Consider the following 16,238-nt stretch of genomic DNA (forward strand, 5'->3'; position numbering starts at 1 on the left):
TCTCTCTCTCTCTCTCTCTCTCTCTCTCTCTCTCTCTCTCTCTCTCTCTCTCTCTCTCTCTTTCGTTCTTGCCATTTCAAGTTGCCATCTTGGGCATTGGCAGGCCGGTTGTGATGTCTTTGGCGATTGGACTTCCGAAGTGAATGGCCAGTGGCATCTATGGTAGTCTACACTGAGCACTGTCTGTAGCATGTTGGATGCATGCAATACTTCTGCTTGATACATGGAACCCTTGAATCGGCTTCAATTTTCAAATTCCGACCCACTTTGCACTTTTTGTGGCCAGTATTAGAAAAAAACTGAGGTCCAATGGATTTTAACTGGATGCAATTGTAAAATCTCGGCTATATTTTGAGGTTACCTTTACGAAAACCGGGAAATTTACATAAGTTTTTGTGTAATTAAAGACAAAAGATTCAAATTTTGACCTTAAAAGTGGAAGAATTTCAAGTTTGCCCTTATTTTCACCGGTTAGAAAAATGTATTTTTCTAGCTTAGCTCGTAGCTCCCATATACCCAGCAAGGTCTAATGAAAGTCCTTAGCACGTGGAGAGTGTGTGTGTGTGTGTGTGTGTGTGTGTGTGTGAGAGAGAGAGAGAGAGAGAGAGAGAGAGAGAGAGAGGCCTCGTAGAGACTGATGCAGATGGAAGCGATAACCACATAGTAAAGGTAACAAAATTCCGAGTTGAGAAAAGCTATTGGCACTTGCTTGCGTGTAGCTCAGAACTCGTTCGTGAAACGAAGCAATCAAAAATGTCAGTGCATGCCTAAGAGAAAGAGAAAGCTGGGAGCCCTATGGATGTGGAGAGAGAGGTTCTCTTGGAGAGTTTCAAGTTGATAAGCTCTCTCATAGCTCTCTAAGCCTCTCTTCTCCATGTGATTCTACATATAGGTCTCCATATCTTTGAAGCAGTCTCAATCGCAGTTGATAATAGCTCTCTCTCTCTCTCTCTCTTACTATGACACAAATTAAATTGATGACACACATGGTATTCATAAGTTGTGCTTGTATGATGTTAATTAGTTTTTTTCATGGTACACACACACACACGCGTGCAAAGAGCACAACATGGTTTTCATTCCAAATAGGAGCCAATAGCTTTGTTACAAAAAAGAGGCTTCTTGATAAGAGAGTAGTCATCAGAAACATAAGGGGTAAAACATAAGGATTCCCAACCCCAAAAAGAGATCACCATCAAACCAAACCCATTGTAGAAGGCGTCATTTAGGTTGAAAGTGAAGCTTGTTTGTCCAAGCCGCCTTGGAGTATCATCAACAACATACATTCTCACTTTCCTATTCTCTGATTCAAATCCAAAGGAAGGTAGTGCATCTATGGGCCGTTGATACCCTATCTCTCTAAGAGAGACATGACCCCGTCCTACTGCTTCGTCTAGCTCTAAGGAAACATTAAAGTATCCTATGAGTCCTAAATAGCACGTAGACTCATATAGACCTACCAATAGATGGGCTGGATAATAGTGTTTTCTACAAAAAAGAAAGAGTATGTTAAGAAAAATCCAAGCTATTGCAAGACATAAATAATAATAATTCAAAAGCCATACCTTATGACGTCAAAGTCTTCCAAGATATGGACAACATCATTTGCAGGTATGGGTCCCCTCCAAAAAAGTGGATCTATGCTTCATACAACACGATTAGTATACTTTAATCATTCAAACTTTAAAGTGAGGCTCATTTTTTTGTAAAGTTCCAACAGATTACCTTGAATATATTTAGATACCCTATCCATTGTGTATTTGACTGTAGATCGGCTAGACATCTATAAACAACAACAAAAATTTGGATTAATATAAATATAAAACTTCATTTAACAAAAAGTTAATGACAAAGAGTAATGCATGGATGAAAGATAGTATGATACATTAAAAATTTCTGACCTCTAGCACTTCTCTCTAGACAATGTTTGGGCTGCAAGCCATTGGATTTGCATTTGAATTTGCCATCGATGTTTGACTACCATCTATCAAAATCTTTATAGCAATAGAAGAACGCACGCGAGACAATGCTACATAGATCTGACCATGAGTAAAAATAGGTGTAGCAAGGTACAAACCTAAGAATCCAAGTGTTTGAACTTGTGCCTTGTTGATGGTCATTCCAAATGCAAGTCTTACAGGAAATTGTATGCGCTTCATTTCAAAAGGTAATCCTTGAGAACCTCCTATGATAAAGTCGATCCTTGGTATGAACACATTGTCTCCAACATGAGAACCTGTGATTAATACCGCATCAATGACCCTGTGATAAACATGATTACATATCAATCTTGTCCCATTGCTTAAACCACGCCTTGGATCCAGGTTGCGAAGGAGCATGATTGGAGCATTCTCTTTCAAGTGCAAGCAGTGTGGTGGGAAGCCACCACCAAGCTCCAATGAGTTTAAAAACTCTGTTGGATATAACCCACCATTACAATATGATGTACAAAGAGAATCTGCACTCAAGTATTTTTGTGAAGTCCTCTCATTTTATGCATAGCCAAGTCATTGATTATGGAAACAACCTTATTGCATGGTGCAAGAATACCTCTGTCCCTAAAGAAGCTTGCATGTCTTTGGACATTTTGTTAGTCACAATATATACTGTGAATTAGGCCTTGAACATTGTTATCTTTGAGTATCATACTACTTGGAAATTCTACAGTATCAAGTAAATCCCCATGACATACATTCCCATTGCCAATGTCTAGTACCCATTTTGCAAAGTCTCTCTCAACCAAGTCATTGGAACAATGAAGTACACACATATTATCTATTAGCTTCAGAGTCTTCACATGTTTCCATACATAAGATCGGCACAAAGAGGCATCAAAAATATCTACTCGACTTCCTTTGGGCACAAATGGTAAAATTTGTCAAAAATCACCCCCAAGGAGAAACACCTTTCCCCCAAACAATGCATCACTTTGCATAACATCTCTCAATGTCCTATCCAAGGCCTCAAAAGCATAATGATGGACCATGGGAGCCTCATCCCAAATGATCAATGATGCTAATCTCAAAATCTCTGCAAGTTGAATATTTACTTCGATGTTGCATGTTGATTCAGAATGCACTTCTATTGGTATCTTAAATCTCGAATGTGTTGTACGTCCATTGCTAAGAAGTAAAGCTGAAATTCCCAAGGATGAACATGCTAAAGTGACATTTGGTTGACCACGTACACGACAAAGTAGTGCATTATAGAGATAAGTCTTCCCAGTCCCACCGGGTCCATCCAAGAAAAAAACTATCCCATTTGATGAGTCAACTGCTTGCATGATTTCGTTATAAGCATCTCTTTGTCCACAATTCAAAGATGCCTCCATACGAATGGCTAAAGTCATTTGCTCGTTTGCATTGAACATCATCTCTTCTGCTATCAAACCACTCCCACATCCAGATAATACAGAACGGTTTACTTCGCGCATCCCAGAGTAGTCACAAAGTCGTTTCCCTTATGATTGAAGCAGAGACTCCAAGCTACATAATGCTTGATTCTTAGCTATCTCATGACATACATCCTCATCACTTGTACATTCATGCAAATCATAAAAATAATCCTCAGAAAGCTCTAAGGATAATCGGTGCCACATTGTACCTAGACATAATGGCTCACAAAATACCAAGATCATAACAAATAGTTGTCGTAATTGCAAGCCGGTACTTGTACATGATGCCTCTTGCAAACACATAAACCATTCATCATCATTTTGTAGCAAACCCCTGGCACTGCAAGCTTCCTTGAAAGTGGCATAGGTTTGTCCATTGAAAGTGAGAAGCTCCTCAAATGATTTACAACCCTTGCATATGGTAAGCAGCATATGCAAATAATAAAGATCGCCTACATTGGGAACAACATTGTACATTCTCCCTATAATATCACCTCTTTGCCTATGTGAACACACTTTATTAGTGGGGTTCCAAACCCATTTGGAGGGAAAATCTATATATAATAAATCACTTGCTTCTGGATATTGCTGATTCGCTACAAACCACTCCGTAAGTGTTGTCTTCCTATTATCATCATTATTCACCAAATTGGATATGTCAGTAGAGTCTCCAAAAGCAACCATATTTTGTTGTGGAAGATGCACTTGCAAACGCAATATATCAGGCTTTTCCTCATGCAATGAGAATCCAAAAATATTCCAAATTGCCTCCAATGCGGATACATAGCATGCATCTAAATAACTCTTGATTTCATCAAGAACACCTTCTCCATCTTGGAGCACAATTGTGGCCCTATCATGTCCTTTGTACACATACTTATATAGATACTTCACTATTGATATGGTTGAGCATATCTCTACATTGATGTGAGCTTTATATCTTAGAGACAACAATTGATTATAGGGAACAATCCATCTGTTATTAAGCCTCTCTTGCTTTTGAACCACGTATTGACCATCATCTCGCCGCATATACCTTGGATATCCATCACCATCAATAGAAGTAGATTCACAAAAATTGCATGGGTGTTTGAATCTACATCTTTGATCTACCATGAATGGAGCATTTGGATCCAATGCACCACACTGACCATGAACATTGCAAAGACTCACAACATCATACAAATCAAGAAATAAATTTTTATCTGGAAGTTCAGCACAAACCATTCTATCGTAATGTCACATCTCTGTCGGCTTATATTCTGATGAAGAATCAGTAAGATATGAGCATGGGGAAGACCTCTCTTCTGAAATTCTATCACACAAACATGTCCAACAACCTTTCCAAAGATAGCCCTTTTAAGAAGCAAGTCCATCAAATCTTTGAATTTATGATAAAAGACACATGTAGTCAAGTCAGGACGATTAGAAGCAGTCCGTCCTGGCAATAACGCATCTTCTATTTCCTTCCACCTTGGGTTGCATGTGAAAGTTATGGATAGATCAGGCTTTCCTCTCTTATGTACAATTGCCATAGAATCTTGATAGACTTGTTGCATGTACCGAAGTCCCCCCACAAAAGATGAAGGCAATACAATTCTTCTTCCAGCATTAACACCCATGACCCCATGCACATTGTCACTGGAAGCAAGCATGTCTGCAAGGCCTTGATACACTTCTGCACGAATTGATATTTGATTGTTTCTAAACCATAATAACCTTGACTCCTCCATATTACTGTAGGCATCAACAATGTACTGCTGCAACAATTGTCCTCCACGTAAAATGCATTCTGTGGTGTCACTCCTAATCTGCAATCTAAAAGTGTAATATTGTTTTTGTGTAATAAATTGCTGCTCATTGGGAGTTTCTGGTATATATGAATGCCACCCATCCTCTCCATTAGGAAATACTAGAACATATAGTAAGGGCATATATGATCGATGTAGATTGAAGATCCTTTTAAGCCCCCCATCACGATACTGCAATACAATATCACGATGGCCGATGTTGCTCTCATCTCCTTGCCCTAGCATAATTGATGCAACCTCAGATCCACCTGGAGACAAATATTTTCAACCATTTGTACACTTTTCAGTAATGACCATCTTCATGTTTAGGATTCCTTCATTCCCCATTGTTGTAGCAGCAAACCGAAACAAATTTGCATATGGGTTAACACAATGCATCATAGCCTGCAAACTATGCAAGGAATCTCTATCTAAATCTAGCACATGATGCAATCTATTGTTGAGCTCATTCTCTGTATCAAAAAAGTACAATTGTGCAAAGTGAGGGATCTGATCCACTCTTTTGCACGGTGTCATAAGCCCAATATTATGGTAGATGGCACCGTGAACTTTAAAAGTGTACACACCACTCCCTCACGTAAGTTGCTCATCAACATGAGCACCCAAAGAAGAAAAATCCAATACATTATTATATGCTCTGATGTGTTTAAAATTTTTTTTTCTCTTGGTAATACCACCTTGCATCAATTCTTTGAGCTCCATTGGAGGATCACTCAAAGGAAGTAATTTGACTTTTCCTGATAAGCAACAATACTTACCTACAAATGTGCGTATAGACCTATCTTGAACCTTCCAAGCACATGCACCACAAAAGGAGCACACAAAAATAAGCCACCCAAGTTGTGGACCAAAGCATTTTCCATGGTAGAGGGCAAGCATATAGTCATGCTTCAAGATTGTTGCATTTGAATAAATGCAGCGAATAGATAGACAATAATGCTCAATTTTAGAGAATCCTCCTTCTTCAAAAACAACACAAAGATGTTGTTGTTGACCCTCCCAATTGTTGGCAACTCCAATAACGGAAGGTACTTCTAAAGGTATAGTGCTTTGAGCATTTGTAGTAAAATTTTCAATATGCATAGCCATTGCATCCATTTGTTCACCGCCATGGATTAAATGCATGATATTTACACAATCTCCTAAAATACCCAATGGGATTCGCTGCAAAGATCGTTGAGTCCTAGTGCGTGCTATTTCTTGCCTAGATTTTTGAGAAATGTTGCACAATCTAGCTTGATGTGTGTGTCTGGGGACAAAACCCGTGGTCCGGACGCCATCTGTGTTAAATAATTTTTTTTAAAGGTTGTCAATAAATTTGGGTCTTCTAAATAGGAAGATTTGCATCTATCTAATATGAGATTTGTGTCACATAAGTTTGGCATGAATTACCTTTTATTCCATATCTTCTTTCCTTACCCTTTCGATACCTCTCTGTTTGTCTTTCTACCTCTCCCTATATCTTTTTATGTTTTCCTTTTTGTTCATTCCCTACCCCTAAAACCTTCTTTTGTCCCCTCCTCTCTCTCTCTCTCTCTCTCTCTCTCTCTCTCTCACTCACACACACACACACACACACACACATATTTTCATGCATGTGTGTGTGTGTGTGTGTGTGTGTGTGTGTGTGTGTGTGTGTGTGTGTGTGTGTGAGAGAGAGAGAGAGAGAGAGAGAGAGAGAGAGAGAGAGAGATACTACAATGATAATTTGAAGTTTTGCAACATCATTAGATAGAAAAACATTACATTTTAGAATAGGATGCAGTAACACCCCCTTGTGCATTAGGTGTGGCAATGATAATTTGAAGTTTTTCTACAGCATTAGTTAAAAAAACATTACATTATAGGATAGGATGTAGTAACATCTCCCTGTGCGTTAGGCATGACAACACGACTAAGTCTCCTATCAATGGCATTCAAGCGATTAATTGTAATTTTTAAGGTCTTCATCTCAGACCCTAAATCTACTACATGTGCTTTCAGAGCTTCAACTTGCTCCTTGTGTTCTTTAAAGGTCCTAATCTCAAACCCCAAACCTCTTACATGTGCTTTCAAGGCTTTGACTTGGTCCTTGTGTTCTTTGAAGCACAAAGACAATTGTTGCACAACCTCATTCTGGAAATTTTCCATGAATGTTTAGATTTCATGTTGACTGATTTCCAAACATGCAATTTCGTCCTTGATACCCTACAATGCCAAAATCACCTCCTCTCGAAAGGTGATGTGGTCTTCTTCACCTTGAACTTGTTTGCAACCCTTTTGTAAGTAGTTTTTGCACTCTTGTTGGACAGCTTCGTTGCATTCACAAAGTCCATGAATGATTTGTAAACGCTTTGAAGGACCCTCGCAATTCAATTTCCCCCCTAATCCCTCCAACTGCTTTGCGGCTCGCATGCTATTGCACTTTGGAGGTGTAGGCATATGACTTCATTTACATCATGATCTTCTTGAGAAACATTCCAAGAGTCGGAAGAAGGGCTATCCATCACTGAAAGAGAATAGATGCATCGATTAATTGCAAGTGATCATGAAAATGTATGTTGGTAACAACATGTATGGTTAAGTAGAAACAAATTATGATGAAGTGGAACACCTTAGGTCTAAAAGGAGAGAGACACTTATCACTGCTTAGTCATGGAGATGCATATAGCATGAATATATATACAGACGGAGATAGATAGATAGACAGCTCGGCCATGCTCTCTGGCAACAACTGCACCTAAAAGAGTTGTGGGGAAGCCCTCCATGTGGCAAATTATAATTAATTATAAAACTAGTCGTGAGATTCATATAACATGGATATATATAGAGAGGGAGATAGAAAGATAGATTGCGGGGGGGGGGGGGAAGAGGGGGGAGACCACATTCGGCCAAGCATCACGCTTTCATCTAGAGAGACCTCCTCACTTCACATCCACTAAAAATAGGCCACAGCTTTGTGGCCCTATAAGCCCTATGTATTGTTGGCAATGTGCTTCACTTTCCATGGTCCCACTTAAAAATGACCAAGTTTTTCATATCAATGCATACTCAACCCGATTACGATAACCATTGGTAAAGGCTTTGACAAAGATTACATGCAAAATGGCCATGAAGTCAGTGTTGCACCTCTTTTCCACTGTCTGGGAAAAATGTGTCTCAGCTTAATATTGTGGCATTTTCAATTTCAAAAATGTCGGCTGAGGGCAAGCGCAAGAGAAGAAATGCCACCACAACATAGAGAAGAATACTGTTATTTTTTTTAAAAAATAACATAATTTTCACAAATTTCCTCTTGTCAAATTCAAGAAAAGGATTTTTGTACGTCTGAAAAAACGATCCCCAACAATGCTCACTACATACAATTTTGGCGTGAAAAGCCTCAAAAAAGTAAAACCCTACAAAAAGTAAAAACCTACAAAACTTTGAGAAAACAAAAAAATATTGTTGAGTGCATAATGCGGCTGGCGCAACCTCTGTTGCTGTCCTCGCTCGCAATCTCCTGCAGGTGCCGCATGATAATTTAGTTGGCAGCTCACAGAACACCTCAGGATGTAGCAACCTACAATGCAGTTCCTCTCTGCAGGGAACTAGAGTGTCTGGCAACAACATCTTGCAGGGCACTCCGTACTGGAGGTCATTGGACAGCGCAACGGCTGCTCCACTTCTACAGCACCTCACATAGAAGCTCACCATCATAATTTCCAGGGTGTATTGGCAAGGGAAAACCGAGAATATAGATTGTCTCCAGCTACCCTATGTCTTCACTTGGGGTTGTTGCCGTGCAGCCAGGAAGCTTGTCAAAGACCCAATGCATTCTTCCTCTCCATGTTTGCTTGTGTAACGGATGTTGTTGCTTTCTAGGTGTTCCTTTGTTGATTGCATCTGGACATCGGTGATCTTCTTGACCAAGTTGGGCATATCCAACAATCAGTACATTCCAAGAGACGACCTCTCGGACAGGAACCTCGTCAAGTACTTTTTGTGCTTTATGAAGGGCACCACAGATATTTGGCATACATGTCCTCAAGGTGCAAGTGTGCAAGGCTTCAAAGGTGAAAGGTTGTGGTCTTCACAATCGATTATGCGTCCCCCCCCTCCCCCTCTCTATCTCTCTCTCTACTTAGCTACAATTTTGTCATGCTACACTGCATCACCTAAGCCTTTCACTCAACAGGTTAAAGTATACTACACTTAGGTGTGCTGCGATCGTAGAGACTCATGGAATATGTTTCAAAGCATTACTTGAAAACTGGATAGGGACCTTCTCCCGGGGGGAGGTGAGGCGACTTAGAAGAATGAGTGGAAGATGGAGTTGATGGAAAAGGTACCAATTCAAATTGTGAGAGTTGTTGAGCTTTGGCCAAAATGTTGTAGTACACAAAAGGACGAAGAAAAAAGGAGACAAAGCGTGCAGACTTTGGACCAAACTTATCATCTACTTTCACGACTTGCTAACTAAATGCATGGGCCGGCAATGTAAAAACCATAAAAATTCACCCCCACTACCAATGCCTACAACATATAACTCACCTTTTTGGTTTGTACATTAATTTTCTCTATTTTGCGGCTCCTTTTTCTCTTGCCCTCCGATGGCCATACACATTTTACCATTAAAAAAAATTTAAAACTAAATTTTTTTGGTATTTTAAAAACTAAAAGTTAAAGCAAGGCTAGCAGCGATGTTGGTTGCATGAAAAGATTATTGGGAGCACTGCATGGCACTGACAGTGGCATCGGCAAGTATGGCTGCAGTGTGGGCACACCGTGCTGCATGGCATTGACAGGTACGGTTATACTTTGGGGCACGCCTCCCAAGTCACACGTCATTTTCAAGCAGCGAAGGCAGCAGATTCCATGCATGGCATTGGCTGGTACGTCGACGGGCCAGAGCCAAGTGGAGATTCATGCTCCAGTTCTACACCTCTATCCCCTCACACAGCAGAAACGTCTCGCCGTGAGAGAGAGAGAGAGAGAGAGAGAGAGAGAGAGAGAGATAGAGAGAGACGGCCAAATGGTACTGGTCTTGACTAACTGTGTTGGTGTCTGCAAGTTGCATTCATCTGCTATTGGCCTTCACGTTCATTTTGAGCTCACCCCTGGGCCCTCACATTGCTTGCCTTGTGTAATCGGTATGCTCATTGTTGAGAGAGAGAGAGAGAGAGAGAGAGAGAGAGAGAGAGAGATCAGAGTGCCTCATCTTTGTACACCTTGCACCATTTGTATCCTCTTAGATATATATATATATATATATATATATATATATATATATATATATATATATATATATATATATATATATATATATATATATATATATATATATATATATATATATATATATATATATATAGAGAGAGAGAGAGAGAGAGAGAGAGAGAGAGAGCACCACCACCATTGGCTATGTGTGTGTGTGTGTGGTTCAAGGACAGCTCGAAGCTCAAGGGAAGTGGCATCCTTACCTCCTACACAACTTGCTTAGGGGGTGCCATTGAGTCATTTCTCTCTCTCTCTCAATTCAGTCGCAAGAAATGAGGCAGGACGTGCAAATTTAAAATTCCAGCCACCCGAAAAGGTGCACTCGCAAATCAGATGAGAGAGAGAGAGAGAGAGAGAGAGAGAGAGAGAGAGAGAGAGAGAGAGAGAGAGAGAGAGAGAGAACCTGGTGAATGAAAGAGCGCCTTGCAGCAAGCTCAAGGTTGATGGCTGGATCGGCTCTGTGTTGACAGTACCTTCAAACCATTCAAACCAAAAAAAATAGATTAGCTCTCTGTGGCAACGTAGCGAGAGAGAGCCAAATCGTAGAGATAGCCAACTCAGTCTCTACAACTCACCTTGGAATACGGTCATAGGCTAGCATCAACAATCTATTTTGCTAATATGTGATTTTATAGCACACAAAGGTGAGTCAAAGGTTCGCTTGCAACGTTTTCTTGTTTTCTTGCAATGCACTTGCAACGCTGGCTGGAGTTGAAAGTGAGGCTCCTTTTGAAGACACGTGGCGCCCTGATTGTGAGGCTCCTTCATAAAGAGTATATATATGGATGCCACCCATCCTCTCCATTAGGAAATAATAGAACATATACTAAAGGCATATATGATCGATGTAGGTTGGAGATCCTTTTAAGCCCCCCATCATGATACTACAATACAATATCACGATGGCCGATGTTGCTCTCATCTCCTTGCCCTGGCATAATTTCTGTAACCTCAAAACCACATGGAGCTAAATATTGCCAACCATTTGTAGGCTTTTCAGTAATGACCATCTTCATGTTTGGGATTCCTTCATTCCCCATTGTTGTAGCAGCAAATCGAAAGGCATTTGCATATGGGTTAACACGATGCATCATAGCCTGCAAACTATGCAAGGAATCTCTATCTAAATCTGGCACATGATGCAATCTATTGTTGAGCTCATTCTCTGTATCAAAAAAGTACAATTGTGCAAAGCGAGTGATCTGATCCACTCTTTCGCATAGTGTCATGGGCCCAATATTATGGTAGATGGCACTGTGAACTTTAAAAGTGTACACACCTCTCCCTTGCGTAAGTTGCTCATCAACATGAGCACCCAAAGAAGCAAAAGCCAATACATTATTATATGCTCTTATGTGTTTAAGATTTTTTTTGCTCTTGGTAGTACCACCTTGCATCAATTCTTTGAGCTCCATTGGCGGATCACTCAAAGGAAGTGATTTGATTTTTCCTGATAAGCAACAATACTTACCTACAAATGTGCATATAAACCTACCTTGAACCTTCTAAGCACATGCAACACAAAAGGAGCACACAAAAATAAGCCACCCAAGTTGTGGACCAAGCATTTTCCATGGTAGAGGGAAAGCATAGAGTCATGGTTCAAGATTATTGCATTTGGATAAATGCAACAAATAGATAGACAATAATGCTCAATGAGAGAGAGAGAGAGAGAGAGAGAGAGAGAGAGAGAGAGAGAGAGAGAGAGAGAGAGAGTATAATATTGTATTCCACCAATGTTGGCAAGTATGCGAAATGATGAACCTCCCTCTCTCTCTCTCTCATACACACACACACACACATGCTCATGTTCAAGGACACAAACAAACTGCAAAGATGAGGAGTGCATACTGGAAACCACTCCACGAGGAATGAGCAATGCTATAAGAGTGTTTGGAGTTCTCTTCATTTTTTATGTTGCCAATTTTCCCAATTTCTATAGTTTTGATAATTTGATAGCTTCAACATCAGTGAGAAAAGTCCAACTCATGACAACTATAATGTTAACTTTGGAAGATGTAGACTTTTTTCCACACACACACACACACACAGAGAGTACAGAAGAAAGTGTCAAAGTTAGGAAGCTCTCGGCTGTTTTGAGTGGATGCAGAGAGAGGGCATCTCTCCAAATGCAATCACATACACTTGCACCTTAAAGGCATGTGGGATTACACAAGATGCTTATATGGGCAAAATAATTCATGATAATATTGTTATTTATGGGTTGTTGTAAGAAAACACCATGTTTAGCATTCCCTTGGTCGACATGTATGGCAAATGTGGCGATGGTTATATAAAAGTTATGTTAACATGGGGTCTGTTAACATGGATAGTTAGTCTCATGACGAGATCACTATGGGGGCTCTATGTGTGCGCATGAGTGAGTTTGAGAAAAAGTATAGGATTCACCATTCAAAACCATTGGTAAGAGCGAGCGAGATCCGTCGTAGGCGGGTCATGGAGTTCAAGAGAATCCATGATGGAAAGCGGATTGCAAAGGTGAAGCCTTTGCAAGGGAAGGACACCATTGGAAAGGAAGGATCATGGAGTTCAAGAGAACCCATGATGGAAAGCGGCTTGCAAAGGTGAAGCCTGTGTATGTTGCTTCATAACTGAAGCTAGAGAGAGTAGTGTCTCCATTGAGGTTTCCCGCAAATCATAATTTCAGAGCATGTCGCCCTTCAAACACAATGACTAGTTCATGTGCATGATTTGCAAGTCATATCTTTTCTAGTTGTGTGAGAAGTGCATCAGAAGATGTTGCCATGGGTTTGTTTGCAAACAAGATGGGAAGAGAGTTGAAAGCTAGAGTTTTGTGAATGTGAGAACTGAAGTTTAAAACTTAGAAAGTCATTTTTATACTCAATGTCACTTTTTAAAAGCACTTAAAATTAACATCAAATTAACTTAAAACTATAGTTATAAACAAAATCACGCGACAAGACATTGAAAGACATTAACATTCAAAGTATTCATGCTCCAAATTAAAAACCTTACTCATATCAGTCGAAATCTTGAACAAATTAAGAATGAAAAAATTTACGCAAAGAAGAGATTCAAAACACCATATTTATTAATGGGAGCGAAATTCACTTCAATTACAAGCTTCTACATTAATACACCGTGAAAAACCAATGTTTGCACATAGAAAGCTCTTCTCTTTTTTGGAACAAACAACCTTTTTTTTAATTACAAAGACAAATTGATTGGGAAAGGCACATCTAAGATTAAGATACTTGCAAAGGTGACTAAGATTCTAGTTATTATTTTTGACATGCATGGCAGGGCTAACCTTCATGTAGAGGCATTCCAAAGCTTTCTTGACTACATGATGGAGCACATGGAAGAATATGCAATAGTCTTTGAGGGATCTAACATGGCGTGGTTTCTAATGGATTTTCTCAAACACCTCTATGAGGCCAATGGTCGAGAAGGTGTGAAATCTAACAACTTGATTAATTCTAATGCCTCAAGAACACAAAGTACACAATTAATTATTACAGCTGCACCGAATGGTAGAAATTTGACTCATTGATATCATATGAAAAGATTACAAATCTCGTAAATAGAGGTTACATGGGGTAAACTAATTCTTACGGAGGCACCCTTCATTTCACAGATTGATCGCTAGAGCTAGATCTATATTTTTTTAAGGTAACTCGCTTAGCATGTACAATACAGGAAATGCCATCCCAGAATAGCTGTACCAAAATGTCCTCGACAGCATCCCATAAGGCCAATAGAGCTGCGCGTTGTATACGTGTCACCAAATTTGAATATTTATCTATTATTTATCTCACCACTCAAGAAAATACCTCTTTTGGTATTATTGGCTCAGTGCTCTTCTGATACTTTTGAATCTCATGTAAAGCAACTGTACCTAGCTTCCATCGTCGTTTCTTCTGCGTTGTTGGTGGTCGTGGACGAGCCGCCTGTCTGGCCCATTGAGGAGGGTCCTTTTTGTAATTTTCCCCCTCTCCTATTGTGTAAGGTTTCTAGTTTCTAAAACCTTAAAGATTTTCTAAAGCTTAATCAAACTGGTATGATTATTGAAAAAGCAATGTAGAATTGTCCAATCATGGAAAATATTGGTATTTTTGGTATCTTAAGCACAACAAACCCCGGGCTAGAAATTTTCAAATTTAAATTCGGACAAAACCTGACCCCGCTAATCCTTCACGAAGACTCAATGTAAACTAAATTATTAAGAAAAATTGAAGGGTTGCAGTAATCATTTAAGCATAGACTTTACTAAAGGCCTCCCAGATATTTACAAGATATTTACCAATTAAGCAAAAATAGGTCAAAATATAGCAGAATTGATGTTGTAAAGCTGGCAAATAATAGGAGGGTCATCACACTGACCTGCCAGGGACACATTTAGCAGAAGGAGACACCATCTAGAGTTGTACGGCTGCTTGAGCTGCAAGCAACTGCTTTTTCAGCCTATGAGAGCTTGTGAGTGCCAGAAACCTATAAATAGGACCCCTTGCTTCACAATTTCAGACAGACTCGGAGCCTTGGCACATTCTCTCTCATCTAGAGAGACCTCTATGAAGAAATTATTAGAGATCAAGGTCTAGTTGGTTAATTAAACGGTAATTAGCCCTAATCTTTCTTAATTAGCAAAGCTAGGTTAACCTATTTACAATTATCTTAATTAATTAAAGATTAATCCTATGTATACTCAAAAATACTCTCTTAATTAAAAATTCTCTGCTGATTATTGTGGTTAACCTTAGGGATACTAAGCTAATTAATTATTATATCATATTAGGACTGAAATTATCCATTTTAACCATAAATTAATGGTAATGATAATAATTAAGTTTAGATTAAAATGAGATAATTATCATAGCTGTGTTAGACTATCATTATGCTAGCAAAATTATCTTGTAAGTTTTTGAGTAATTTTCATAATTAATTAAGCAGAATTACATTTTTGAGAGAAAAGTAAAGGGGAAAATGATCAAATTAATCCAAAATGCTTTAGGATATTTATCAAAGGTAAATCATATCTTAGGAAACCCGTGATAATTATCTTAACCTCAGATAATTAGTTTATCTAATTATCTTAGCAGAATTACATTGTTTTTAGGAAAAATTAAAAGGGAAAAAATATCAAATTGATCCAAAATGCTTTGAGATAATTATCAAACGTAAATTACATCTTATGAAACTCATGAAAATTATCTTAAACTCAGATAATTAGTTTAACTAATTATCTTAGCATAATTACAGTGGTTTTAGGAGAGATTAAAAGGGGGAAATAGCAAATTGATCCAAAATACTATGAGATAATTATCAAAGGTAAAACACATCTTAAGAAACCCAAGATAATTATCTTAAATTCAAATAATTAGATTAACTAATTATCTCATCATAATTACACTATTTTTAAGAGAAATTAAAAGGGAAAAAATAGTAACATGATTCAAAATGCTTTGGGATAATGATCAAAGGTAATTCACATCTTATGAAACTCGCGATAATTATCTTAACCTCAAATAATTGGTCTCCTAGCAAGCCTCTTTTTTCTTCGTAGTGAAAACGAACAGAAGTTGGTACAAACCATGGAAAATTACTTATAGAAAACAAATCATGTGCCTCATTTTATGAAAGCATCCTAGAGAGCGCTTTCCATCCACACAAATAGAAGTTGCTACAAACCATGGCAAATACACTTAAAGAAATCAAATCATGTGCCTCATTTTATGAAAGCATCCTAGAAAGCACTTTCCATCCACACAAATTGTGATCACTATGGGTGGAGAAGATCTCTCTAGCATCAACCT

At 38.8% G+C, this 16,238-nt stretch overlaps 1 protein-coding gene across 1 annotated transcript; it reads right to left on the reverse strand.

Annotated features, from left to right (window-relative positions):
• Positions 1-1,916: 1,916 nt before the first annotated feature.
• On the reverse strand, positions 1,917-3,433 carry LOC147447183 (uncharacterized). Its single transcript, XM_086523582.1, has 2 exons — positions 2,890-3,433; positions 1,917-2,458 (listed from the first exon to the last, which is right to left on the reverse strand). Exons 1-2 carry the CDS (start codon positions 3,431-3,433, stop codon positions 1,917-1,919), a joined length of 1,086 nt encoding a protein of 361 aa, XP_086379708.1.
• Positions 3,434-16,238: the final 12,805 nt, after the last annotated feature.

This window comes from Adiantum capillus-veneris, chromosome 11 (genome assembly GCF_014529385.1).
Source record: "Adiantum capillus-veneris isolate H3 chromosome 11, ASM1452938v2, whole genome shotgun sequence".
NCBI lineage: Eukaryota > Viridiplantae > Streptophyta > Polypodiopsida > Polypodiales > Pteridaceae > Adiantum > Adiantum capillus-veneris.

Bases quoted from the DNA above. Each gene is read 5' to 3' on its own strand.
- LOC147447183 (XM_086523582.1), bottom strand. From the start codon at position 3,433: ATGCGCGAAGTAAACCGTTCTGTATTATCTGGATGTGGGAGTGGTTTG. The intron at 2,459-2,889 runs GTGATTTTTGAC...ACTTGAGTGCAG, and splicing joins AAAGGTGTTTCTCCTTGGGG to ATTCTCTTTGTACATCATAT.